The 13627-nt window shown below is 35.8% G+C and overlaps 1 protein-coding gene and 1 pseudogene across 2 annotated transcripts in view; one reads left to right on the top strand and one right to left on the bottom strand.

Annotated features, from left to right (window-relative positions):
* Window positions 1-1767: 1767 nt before the first annotated feature.
* Window positions 1768-13627, bottom strand: part of METTL15 (methyltransferase 15, mitochondrial 12S rRNA N4-cytidine) — a 176663-nt gene continuing 164803 nt past the window's right edge. The window contains exon 6 of the mRNA XM_081099627.1: window positions 1768-3449. Within this exon, the coding sequence (XP_080955753.1) occupies window positions 3004-3449 (446 nt within the window). The 3' untranslated portion in view covers window positions 1768-3003. The remainder of the gene's footprint in view (window positions 3450-13627) is intronic.
* On the top strand, window positions 13047-13545 carry LOC308524872 (small ribosomal subunit protein uS13-like; annotated as a pseudogene). The gene has a single exon. The product of its transcript is annotated as a small ribosomal subunit protein uS13-like (transcript).

Here is a 13627-nt window from a genome sequence, read left to right on the forward strand (position 1 = left end):
TTTATATTTAAACTTTACCTTAGTATTCCTGCAGTGTTGTGTGTTACCAAACATTAGTTGGAAATAGTAGCTATAAACAGATGAAATTTGAGAAAGGTGATGTGAGGAATCTGACACCATGCCTGATGAATAGCACTGTCCAGTTCTGTGAGATTTGATGGTTGTGGAACCAGTTGCCTGATTGGGTGTTCATAATAATCTAGATCCATATTAGAATCTTTGCAATGGATAAGAATAACTGAAAATTGCTTCTGTAACATTTATTTTAATGTAACTATTTTTCTATTTAGTTTTTGTGATTGCTACAGTATTCTAATAGATTTTTTTGTGTAAGCAACAGTCTATAATAGAAATGCATAAGCATTAAAATGTAAAATAATATTTGAAATATGTAAATTTTTAAGAGATAGTAGTTAATTTCAAAAACTTATTTAGGCAAAATGTATTATCTTATAAACTATTGGTTGTAACATAAATGAATTTAAGCACAAATCATATATCACATATTACATAAAATATATGTAGATGTGACTAGTATCTCAAAAAAGAAAACCCTAGAAACTTCAAAAAGATTATTTAGTAACATATACAATTATAAAAAAGAATATATAAAATAAGGATATCAACTATAAATTGTGTGAAGTTATTAAATTTCATTTAATAAGCAATGATCTAAAACTTGTTAAGAATTGATGTGCTCCACAATGACATCAATGCTGTATTAAAATGATTGGTAGAAGCAGTTAATACACAGCTTCAGAAATGTCAAACAATTACTTGTTTTATATTCTTTATATTTTATTAGAAAAGCAATGCATATTCATACTAACAATCAGTTTTTATTTTCCATATGTATTGTTTGAATTCCCCAAAAACATTCTCCAGAGTTAACCATTTAAAACTCATTCATATTAAAAAGTGGGCAGAGGACCTGAATAGACATTTCTCCAAAGAAGACATGAAGATGGCCAACAGACATAAGAAAAGATACTGACAAATAAAAGATTAGGGAAATGCAAATTAAAGTCACAATGAAATATCACCTCACTCTTTTAACAAAGGTTATCATAAAAATATCAACAAATAACAAGTGATATGAAGAAAATAGAACCTTCACTCACTGTTGGTGGGATTGTAAATTGGTGCAGCCACTATGGAGAACAGTATGGAGATTCCTCAAAAAATTAAAAATAGAGCTGCCATATGACCCAGCAATACTCTTTATGGATATTTATCTGAAGAAAACAAAAACATGAATTCAAAAAGGTATATGCAGCTTTACGTCACTGCAGCATGATGGAAAATAGCAAAGATATAAAAGCAGCTTAGGTATTCATAAGTGAATAGATAAAGAAGAGGTGGTACATATATACAATGGAATATTAATCAGCAAAAACAGGAGTAAAATCTTACTATTTGTGACAAAATGGATGGTCCTAGAGGGTTCTGCTAAAGTGAAATAAATAAGAGAAAGACAAATACTGTATGATTTTACCTATATGTGAAGTCTAAAAAAACAAAACAAAGGAACAAAACAAAACAAACAGATCCACAGGTACAGAGAACAAGCTGATGGTTGCCAAAGGACAGCAACGTGGGGTAATAGGTGAAAACTGTTGAGTGCCATGCACTTGAGTTTGATAAAGAATCAAACTCCCAAGCCAAATTCATATATTTTATTTTAGAGACAAAAAGTGAGCAAGAATGATTGTGGTAAACAGTCTAATTACATGAAGTAGCTAATATATATTTACACTACAACATTTTGAAAGCAATTTTGTGTTTATTGGAGAAGCCTTCTAGTCATGCAACTTATTCAAGATTTTTTGCTGTCAGCATTTTAGTTTCCTAGGGCCGCTGTAACAAATTACCACAAATTGGGTGGCTTACAATAGCAGAAATTTATTTTCTGACTGTTCTGGAGGCTGGAAGTCTGAAATCAAGGTGTCAGAACAGCTGGTTCCTCCTGAAGACTCTGATGGAGAATCTATTTCATGCTTCTCTCCTAGGATCTGATGGTTGCCAGCAGCCCTTGGCTTCCCTTGGTTTGCAGATGTATCACTCCAATTTCTGCTTCCATCTTCATGTGGTTTTCCCTCTGCCTCTGACTCTTCTCAGCTTCTTACAAGGACATCAGACACATTTGATAAAGGGCCTGCCCTGCTCCAGTACATATCGTCCCAACCATTTACATCTGCAATGACCATATTTTCAAATAAGGTTACATTCTGAGGTTCTGTGAAGGACATGGATTTTGGAAGGACATTGTCCAACCCAAGGCTGTCAGTTTCATTAACATTAATGAAAAAAATTCCCATAGTATACAGGTCTAAAAATAATTGATGAAACAGATGAAACATTGTTGAATATAAGAGTGTGATCTTTTATTTGTTAATCAGGTACTTGGATGGGAAGTTACCTTTGGGAATCTCTCTCATTAGTAAATATGACTTCATGCAAAAAAGAAACTTACATTTTTCTAGGTGCATTTGTTTGTTTCTAATTTGAGCACATCATTCCCTAGAACATTTTCTATTTCTGATTTCAATGAAGAATTGTTCAGATTTGAATAAAGCCTATAGAATAAAAACAATCAAGCTTTGAAACTAAAGTTACATATTACAGAGGTAGATAAAGTCAGTCTAAAGCAAACTTAAGTATTTAATTCTTATCTTTTGTACATGTAATTATATTGCTATTTTATTTACTTGGAATCACCAATTTATAATATGTAACCATAACTGGTAAGATGCATTTTCCTGAATAATGCCCAGATAAACCATTTGTCCAGTTTTGAGATACTGCTGCTCCTTGCGTTGAACTTTCTGTGCCATATTAATATTACCTACATTTTCTGTGAGAAAAAAAATGCTAAAAATTCTCAATGTCCACACATATGACCACATACCTACATAAAGATATATCCCCATAATTTCTTGTGTTAACCTGTTCAGGTAAGAAACTGTGAGGGAACACTTCAAGGATCAGATGATTATGACTTTCTCATAATTTGATAGCTGCTCTAAGCTTGGCTGAGCGCCCTCTGGGGTTATCCTGTACATCCTGATCTTCTGGGGTAAGTACCTTCTTGTGTATCAATTCCCACATTAAAGGGGACCTTGCTAGAGAGCCTTCTTCCTTGTTTTCATGCCCTGAACCCAATTGTGATGTTTGTGTCACCTTCTGTCTTACACTTAGATTAAATCTTTCTGTCATGCTTATCCCGAGCAAGAATCGTTTCACAATGCGATCCTCTAGTGAATGGAAGGAGAGGGCAACAAGACGACCATCAGGTCTCAGAAACTTCTGAGCTGTCTTCAGTCCTGCATAAAGTTCATTGAGTTCATTGTTCACAAATATGCGCAACGCTTGGAAAGTCTTGGTAGCAATATGGGTAGATCGTTGTAGCAAGTCTTTTCGTGCATAAATAGCAGAGGGAGGAAATGCACCTATAAACAGATTTTGTGAAAATAGGAAAAGAGGACAGGCAACATTAATATTTTCCACATGTGCTGGGTTGTATATATATTTAAGGAACTAATTTTCATTTGAAAATTGTAGCATTTCATCAGTACTTCCCCATTTTATTTCTAAGCATTTTAACAAAGCTTAAAACATATTTCATAAATCATAAAATATACTAGAGTCAAATAGGAGCAGAAAAAGAGCTCTCAACTACAAGATGTTCAATGATGCCCCAAAATAGAATAAACAGAGGAAATTGCACCAAGCACATTATAATCAAACCCTACTAGAAGCAAAAGATAATGAGAACAATCTTGACTACAACAAAGAAAAACAATACATTAAACAAAGGAGAACAAAAATATGATTAACAGCTAATTTCTCGTTAGGATAATAGAGGCTACAAGAGACTGGGATGATATTAAAATAGTTAAGGGAAAAAAATCTGTCTTCCAATAAAAGGCTATTCTAAAATTATTCTTCAAAATTAAAGGTTCAAAGACATTTTCAAATAATTAAAAATGAGAGAATTTGTTGCTAACAGGTCTGCATTCAATAAATGCTAAAGAAATACTTCAAGCTGAACTAAAATCATACCGAGTGATAACTTAGGTATACAGAAAGTAAAATACATACATATTCTCTTACTTTCTTTAAAAGACAGACCTCATTAAGTAAAATTATAACACAATACTTTTAGGTTTGTAATATAGATATAGATAAGTAATATATATGATAGCAATAGCACAAAGGATCAGAGTAGGTAAATGTAACAATGCTACTGTAGGGATCTTATATTTTACTTAAAATTAAAGTTGCATTATGGTCCCCAGAGCAGACACTAAATATAATACAAAGGAAGCTAATAAGCTAATAGAGAATAAAAATATTTCACAAAAGTACTGTTTAACATAAAAGTAGGCAAACAAGAATAGGAAAATAAAAATGGGACAAAGAGAAGATAACTAGCAAAAGGATAGACAATAATTCCAAATACATATGGTAGGAGGACTCACAAAGATTTCAAAACTTACTACAAAACAATAGTAATTGACATAGTCTGAAACTAGCACAGCAATAGACATAGAGATCAATGAAATTTAATTGGAAGCCTAGAAATAAAACTATATAATTATGATCAACTGATTTTTGACAAGAGTGCCAAGAGCATTCAAAGGGTAAAGAATAGTCTTTTGACAAATGGTACTGGGACAACCAGATAGCTACATAAAAAGAATGAAGTTGTAGCCTTAAATTATACACAAAAATTAACTCAAAATAGATCAAAGATTTACATGTGAGAGCAATAACTATAAAACTCTTAAGTGAAAACACAGAGATAAATCTTCATGACTTAGAATTTGGTAAATGTTCTTATTTAAAATGTACCAAACTCATAAGCAACAAAGAAAAAATAGATACAGTAGACTTCATCAAAATTAAAAACCTTTGTCCTTCAAAGGACACCATCAAGAAAGGAAAAAAACAGTCCAAAGAAATGGGGAACAATTTGCAAGTCATATATCTGATAATGAATTTGTATCTAGAATATATAAAAGAAGCAAAATAAAAGTAACATATACGATACTATCCTATATAATAAAAGCCTAGGTGGCATCATGCAATGCCCTCGTGTGACGTTGTCACAAGATGGCCACCATGATATGGCAGCCACAAGATGGCTGGTAGGGGAGGGCAGTTGTGGGCGATCAGGCCGGAAGGGGAGGGCAGTTGGGGGTGATCAGGCTGGCAGGGAAGGGCAGTTGGGGGCCATCAGGCTGGAAGGGGAGGGCAGTTGGGGGCTATCAGGCCAGCAGGGGAGGGCAGTTGGAAGTGATTGGGCCAGCAGGGGAGCAGTTAGGCATCAATCAGGCCAGCAGGGGAGTGGTTAGGGGCAATCAGGCAGGCAGGCAGGCAGGCAGGCAAGCGGTTAGGAGCCAGCAGTCCTGGATTGTGAGAAGGATGTTCCCTGAGGGGTCCCAGATTGGAGAGTGTGCAGGCTGGGTTGAGGAACACCGCCCCCCCCCATGCACGAATTTCGTGCACCGGGCCTCTGGTTTATATAATATTTTAAGGCATGCAGATCAGTGACACTGCATCTAGTTTTCAAGATAAACATAAAATGTTGATTTTAAAACAAATCAAAAAATATAATTTTCCTTAGATTTACCCCCATTGGCATACAGATGATATTAAAGTATAATGTTCAATGAATTTATACAGGAGTTTTTATTTGATTTAGGAGCCCATTCTTAGAGAATGCTATCCCACAGAGAAATCTTTCCAGTCCAGATTTCCTATGAATGAAGATCTGAAAGCATGACTGCAATCCTGGAACTTGAGCATCTTTAGTGTGCTTCTTCACTGTAAGAATTACACAAGGCTGGAACCTTTGTTCACATTCTAGTCATCTATAGTAAACACATCCCAAGTACATTAACACACATATGATTAATCTTCTCAGGGAAGTGGATCAAAGAAGGGAAGAAATAATGTACCCGGGAGCTGAGAACCTGGCGTCTAACTTTAACCACATCAGTGTTCTGAGTTCACTCTTTCCCTACAAAAACTATCTTGCTAAAAGGCTAGAAAATGGTAGACATCAGGGAATTTATCTTCCAACAACCATGTCTCTCAGAAACAAAATGTCAAAGTCAAAGCTGAAGGGGGAGTTCATCTTCTTGCCATTTGCTATTTAATTTCATCATTTTCCAGGGAAAGAGTTTTGGTCACCGAGGAAGGTGATTCAAAACATTCTAAGGATCTGAACAAACAAGCAACTCCATATTTTAGAGCTTGAATTTAGAGGACACTTGAGGAAGGTTGCATTCCTTAAGACCTTGCATGATTCAATCCTTGCATAATTCAAAACAAATTTTTCAAAGAAGAAATGTAATATAAAATACATTTTAATGTGCATGGATAAAGTAAAATTGGAGGTAAACATTCATGAAGCACAAGGATCAACAAACGCTGTGGGATATTTTTGCTTTAATTCTTTTAAATAATTTTTTCTTAACATTGTCTTTAGCATTTTGTAGAAATTAAAAGTATAGCTCAACATGGTAATTGCCTAGCTTCCTTGACATTTTATCACATTTCAAACATATACAGGGATGAGCAAAAGCAGGTTTACAGTTGTGAGTACATGAAACATTGTATTATTTTCCATAAACCTCCTTTTGCTTACCCCTGTATATTTGAGGGTATGGTTTATTAACATAGCAATGAATTAGCTATGCCTGGGAATGTGGTAACAAAATTGATGTAGTGAAAGAAAGGCAGATAGCTTAATGAATACTTCCTTGATATTATTATTATATATATAGGGTGTCCCCCCAAAATGTATACACACTGAATGACTATAAAGCCAGTGTTGATTAACATACAGTTCATTTTCAAAATTTAAAGGAATCTACAGAAATGAATAATTATATTTGTTAATGCCTATTTTCAAACTGATGACCATTCTAGTCCAGGCACTGCTAATAACCTGAAGCAATGGAATTGCAAATATCAAGAATCATTTCATTCGGCATTTGTGCGCCCTCAATTTGTCAGCTGTTGCTGGTTTTGTACCGTAAATATTACCTTTTATGTATTGCCATAAAAAAAGTCTAGTGGCACTTTAGGATAACTTTTCTTTGCTCAAAGCTTAGTTTGGCTTCACCCATTATTTCAAATCCATTAAACCTAAAAAGGAGTGAAAATTAAGTGAGCTATCAGATGTTAAAGTACGTATACATTTTTTTTAGGACATCCTATATTTTTGAAAACTAATAAAAATAGGAAATGTTAAAATGACCAAATAATGTATGAAATTATAAGAGAAGTTCTAATATAAACAACAACATTGGTTCATTTGACATGACACAGTATGGTAGGCATTTCTGTTTACCAGCTAAAATGGCATTCTTATGGCAGAATTATAGTTTATAATTCATTCAACCAGCTAGATGGGAAACTATAAGATTGCTGACTAGTTCTTTTAGGGAGGGAATCTGTTTTATTTCCAAGTATTCAGATAAAGTGAGACTTTATTAATACTTTATATTATGTAACTTGAAGTTTATGTAATTTATAGTCACATTTACGCAAATCCACACTGTATATGAATCCCTGGAGCTGATAGAGTAACGCCACTGTAATCAAACAAGCTTTTCTTTATAAGGTCTCATTAGGCCCTGCCAATATCATATCATGGAGAAAGAAAATGAAAGCTTTCACTTATACGGAGGAATGGATGGTCTTGAAGATAATAGAATAACTCTAATCCAAGAAACTTTTCTTCTGGGGCTTTCTTACTTTTGTTTAGGGAATTCTAATCTGGACTATGTCCACTGGGTTTCTTGAAAATAATTCCTAGGTGTGATCCAAGCCAAATGGCAACTTCCTTAAGTCCCATCTTTAGGGACCAGGAGATGATAAGGGCAACATGCTTTGTGGACCTTTTCGTGCAGCTCTGGGGATCAAAGGCACACGTCCTCCCTTATTTTAGATGGATTCCATTACAGGCCCTTTTGCAACTGTAATTCATAGGAAAAAAAGTTTGACAATGCAGACTGTGTAAAATGAAATAAAAGAGAAACAAAAGAATATAAAACAGCATATCATAATGGAAATTAAAGTAATAAAAATAAACATCAACTGGCAATAGTACAAACACTCAAGACAACAAAAGGCAATCCTACTACCAAAAATTAAGCAAAGTTCTTTGTTTAATTAGAAAGTTTAAAGATGCCTGGCTGAAGTGGTTCAGTGGTTAAGCATCGACCATGAACCAGGAGATCAAGGTTAGACTCCCTGTCAGGACACATGCCTGGGTTGTGGGTTCGATCCCCAGTATGGGGCGTGCATAGGAAACTGATCAATGATTCCCTTTCCTTTCCTCTCTGAAATCAATAAAAATATATTTTAAAAAAGAAAGAAAGAAAGTTTAAAGATAATTCAGCAAATGACCTGTGGCTCTCAAGTAGCACAATGGGTTTCCTTGTGAAATTCACTGGTCAGAAAGTAAGGGACAGCATCCGCTCAGGTATACACAGTGTAGGTAGCAACATCTGCCTAGTAACCATGAAAAAAATGAAAATTCAAAACGACACCAGATCCATTGCCTACCCATGTGCTGGATTCTGAATCAGGCCCATGGAAAAAAAATATTAATGAGGCCTGGTCCCTGCCCTGGAGGAGCTCACTGCTTTGCAATCCTTCGTCACCTCTTTCTCATCTCCCATATCCTGCTATCAAAAATAGAAACTGGTCTCTGCTTTTCAATTTCCTGAGTTTAATTACAGAATCTTGTACGGCTAATTCATTTGATTAAGGCATAGAGCTAGACAGAAAATATGGATGCAATCACAACTTAGGCCATTTGGCTTGGTACAGAGAGAAAACCTTCCTGTGTTTTACGGTCCGTCACTGGACTTGGTTGACACTGGGCCGATGTACATTAGGTCTAAGTGGGTGGAGCTGTACTTACCCCTGTCTAGCACTTACTACATTTTACCGTAATTACTAGTTTACTTGTCTAACCACTCATTTGACTCTGGTCTCCTTGTGAACAGAACCTTTTCCGTGTTCAATCTTACATCTCTTGCGCTTAACTGAGAAGCTTGTGATTCTTAATCCTGACTGCACAACAGGGTCACTCAAGGAGATTGAAAAAAATAAAGATGCCTGGCCCCAGTCCAAAACTATTGAATTAGTTTGAGGGGTTTATTACACAGGAATCACTGCTTTAAAAAAGCTTCACAGAGGATTTTGACTTGCAGCCAAGATTAAAAACTACTATAGTAAATACTTAGTAAATGATTGTTGAAAAGATAACGAATAGACAATGAATGAAACACACTAAATGGATAAATGAATAATCTAGAAACATTACTACAAAGAGTTTCATTCATATCATTGGAGATTATATATATATATATATATATATATATATATATATATATAATGACTAGATGAAAAGTATAATATTTTTAGTCACAGAAAACATGACTAGAATGTAAAATTAATGTCACAAAATAGGCCCTGTCCTATATACTACATTTTGGCCAAATGTGATTATGGTTAAAAAAATTATCATTTTAATGGGGCAATTGACCTCCCAAATTTGCCAGTCATTTCACTGTCTCAATACAACTGTTTGCATGTACTTAATGATACTGCTTTGGAATTTCCTTAATGAATCAATCATCTGACATGCAATGGAGAACATGAAAATAATTTTAACTTTAGGAAATGCTTGCTTGCAAGTTCTTATGATCTGAAACGAGCAAATATGCAAGGTGAACTTTATTTTTGCATATTTCTTTCAAAGAATAAAATAAGACATGAGAATGTAATGGTAAAATTTGGAAAGTTATGTTTTAAAAAATGTCATTAAGCTCTTCAGTGATTTAAGTGTATTTCCCCCCAAGATTAATGCACAATATTATAGAGATTTTATGTAAGCTTTATTTCATGTAATGCCTATAAAATCCTAAACCACAATTTTTCTCAGTTCATCAAAATAACAAAACTGTTTTCTCCTACCAAAGAATTTATATGTATAATGCATTATTCATGGACACAGCCAATAGGGTGGTAAAGGAATGGGGTAGAGTGGGATCTGGGTGGATGGGAGCAATGGGGGAAATAAGGGGGCATCTGTAATACTCTCAACAATACATATTTTTAAATGTATATTAGCTTTTAGTTTCCTACTGTCATCAGTTTTACTGACATAATCTTGCTATTTTAAAGAGAAAAAAAGATAAAAAATATGAAAAATAATAGTGGCTCTTCCAAGCCCCTCCACCCTTTCCTCTGAGATTCAATCTGTTCCACATTTCCATTTCTCTAATTCTATGTTCTTCATCAGTGTATTTGGTTCTTTGTTTGTTTATTTTGATTTTTTAGATTCAATTGTTGATAAATATGTATTTACTGCCATTATATTGTTCATATTTTCGATCTTTTTTTTCTCTTCTTCTTAAAGAAGACCCTTTAACATTTCATGTAATACTGGTTTGGCTCTAAGCAGCTATCATTTAGAATTGAAGGTCAAATATAGCTAATAAACATTTAGTAGCAAGATGTGTACAAGTTAAATACACTTTTTTTTTTAAAAAAATGTACATTATTAAAGCAAATGTCCATCACAAGTGGAAGATTATATCATGTACATGGACTGGTAGAATTAACATCATTAAAATGTCCATACTACACAAAGAAATCTATAGACTCAATGCAATCTCTATTAAAATACCAATGGCATAATTCACAGATCTAGAACAAATACTCCAAAAATGTATATGGAATCAAAAGACCTCAAATAGCTGCAGTAATCTTGAAAAAGAAGAACAATATTGGAGATATCACAATACCAGATATCAAGTTATACTATAAAGACACTAGAATAAAAACAGCCTTGTACTAGCACAAGAACAGGCATATAGATCAATCAAACAGAACAGAGACTCTGGAAATCAACTCAAGCCATTATGCTCAATTAATATTTGACAAAGGAGGCAATAGCATACAATGGAATCAAGACAGTCTCTTTAGTAAATGGTATTGGGAAAATTGGACAGATACACACAAAAAAATGAAACTAGACCACCAACTTACATTATACACAAGAATAAACTAAAAATGGAAAACAGACTTAAATGTAAGTTGTGAAACCATAAAAATCCTAGAAGAAAACATAGGCAACAAAATCTCAGATATATCTCATAGCAGTATGTTTGCGAATACATCTCCTAGGACAAAGGCAACTAAGGGGAAAATAAACAAATGGGACTACATAAAAATAAAAAGCTTCTGCACAGCAAAAGAAACCATCAACAAAACAAAAAGGAGCCCACTGTATGGGATAACATATTTGGCAATGATACACCTGATAAGGGATTACTATCCAAAATATATATGGAACTCATACAACTTAACAAAAGGAAGACAAACAATCCAATTAAAAATAGGCAAGGGACCTAAATAGACACTTCTCCAAAGTGGACATATATATGGCCAAGAGACATATGAAAAAATGATCAAAGTCACTGATCATCAGAGAGATGCAAATTAAGACGAGAATGAGGTATCAAATCACACCTGTCAAAGTGGCTATTATCAACAAATCAACAAATGACAAATGTTGGCAAGGATGTGGAGAAAATTGAACCCTAGTACATTGCTCGTGGGAATGTAGACCGGTGAAGCCATTATGAAAAACAGTATGAGTTTCCTCAAAAAATTAAATATGGAACTGCCATTTGATCCAGTGCTCCCACTTCTAGGAATATATCCTAAGAAATCCAAAACACCAATTAGAAAGATTGTATGTGCCCCTACGTTCATAGCAGTGCAATTTACATTAGCTAAGATCTGGAAACAGCCCAAGTGCCCATCAGAAGATGACTGGATAAAAAGGCTGTGGTACATTTACACCATGAAACACTATGCAGCAGTAAAAAGGAAGGATCTCTTACCCTTTCAGATAGCATGGAGGGACCTGGAGAGTATTATGCTCAGCAAAATAACAGTAAGAGAAAGACAAGTATCACATGATCTCACTCATCTGTGGAATCTAATGAACAAAATAAACTGATGAACAAAATAGATCCAGAGGCATGGAAGCATGGAACAGACTGCTGAATCTTAGAGGGAAGGCAGGGGTGTTTGGATGGGTGGGAAGAGATTAACCAAAGAACTTGTATGTATATATGTATAACCCATGGACACAGACGGTAATGTGGTGAAGGCCTGGGGTGGGGGCAGGCTTGAAGGGGTCAGTGGGGACAAAAGGGGAGCAAATGTAATACTTTCACTAATAAAGATTAAAAAGTATATTTAAAAATAAGTATATGCACATTAAGTCCACTATGGGATAAGTTCTCATTTCAATACAATTTTGAGACATTATTTGGCATTTCACTCACACTGATGTGGGGAAAATCAATGACAGACGACAGTGATGCTAGATGTTCAAGACAACTGTAAAATAGTTCTGCCTCATTAGAGGCACTCCATTCTTACATTCCAGATCAGGTTTGCTGTCACTGGTATTTTTTTTAGGTTCTGACAGTTTCATATCCTTACTCTTTCTTTCTCTCACATCTGCAAATTCTGACAGCTCTATATCGGAATATGTCCAGAATTCCACCACTTCTCACCAACCCCACCACTATCAAGCCATCATCATCTTTTCTACCTAATCACCAGACAAAAATTAGATCATGCCATTCCACTGTTTAAACCACTAGTGCCTTCCTGTCACATGAAATAGAAACGGAAGTTCTTACCTTGGCCAATGTCCCTATGTCATATGCAACCTCCGCTTACTACTTCCATTTCTCTGACCTCATCTCCTGACCTTGAGCTCTGAGAGGGCGGAAAGAAGGGAGGGAGGGAGGGAGGGAGGAAGGGAGGAAAAGAAGGAGGGAGGAAGGGAGAGAGAGGGAGAGAAACATATATGCAAGAGGGAAACATTGATTGGCCACCTCCCATAGGCATCAGGACTGTGGACGGAACCTGCAATCTAGATATGTCCTGACCAAGAATCCAACCTGCCGCTCTTCCACAGGAGGCCTGCTCGCCACTGCCGCCATGTCTCTAGTGATTCTTGAGAAGTTCCAGCACATTTTGCGAGTACTCAACACCAATATCGATGGGCTGCGGAAAATAGCCTTTGCCATCACTGCAATTAAGGGTGTAGGGCGAAGATATGCTCATGTGGTGTTGAGGAAAGCAGACATCGACCTCACCAAGAGGGCAGGAGAGCTCACAGAGGACGTGGTGGAACGTGTGATCACCATTATGCAGAACCCACGCCAGTGCAAGATTCCAGACTGGTTCTTGAACAGACAGAAGGATGTGAAGGACGGGAAATACAGCCAGGTCCTGGCCAATGGTCTGGACAACAAGCTCGTGAAGACCTGGAGTGGCTGAAGAAAATTCGGGCCCACAGAGGGCTGCGCCACTTCTGGGGTCTTCATGTTCGAGGCCAGCACACCAAGACCACAGGCCGCCAGGGTCGCACTGTGGGTGTGTCCAAGAAGAAATAAGTCTGTAGGCCTCGTAAAAAAAAAAAAAAGAATCCAACCTGCCATCTTTTAGTGTACAGGACGATGCTCCAACCAACTGAGCACCCCATCCAGGGCAGGATGTTTTTTCTATC

The sequence above is a fragment of the Myotis nattereri genome (assembly GCF_964212035.1).
Source record: "Myotis nattereri genome assembly, chromosome: 9".
Taxonomy (NCBI): domain Eukaryota; kingdom Metazoa; phylum Chordata; class Mammalia; order Chiroptera; family Vespertilionidae; genus Myotis; species Myotis nattereri.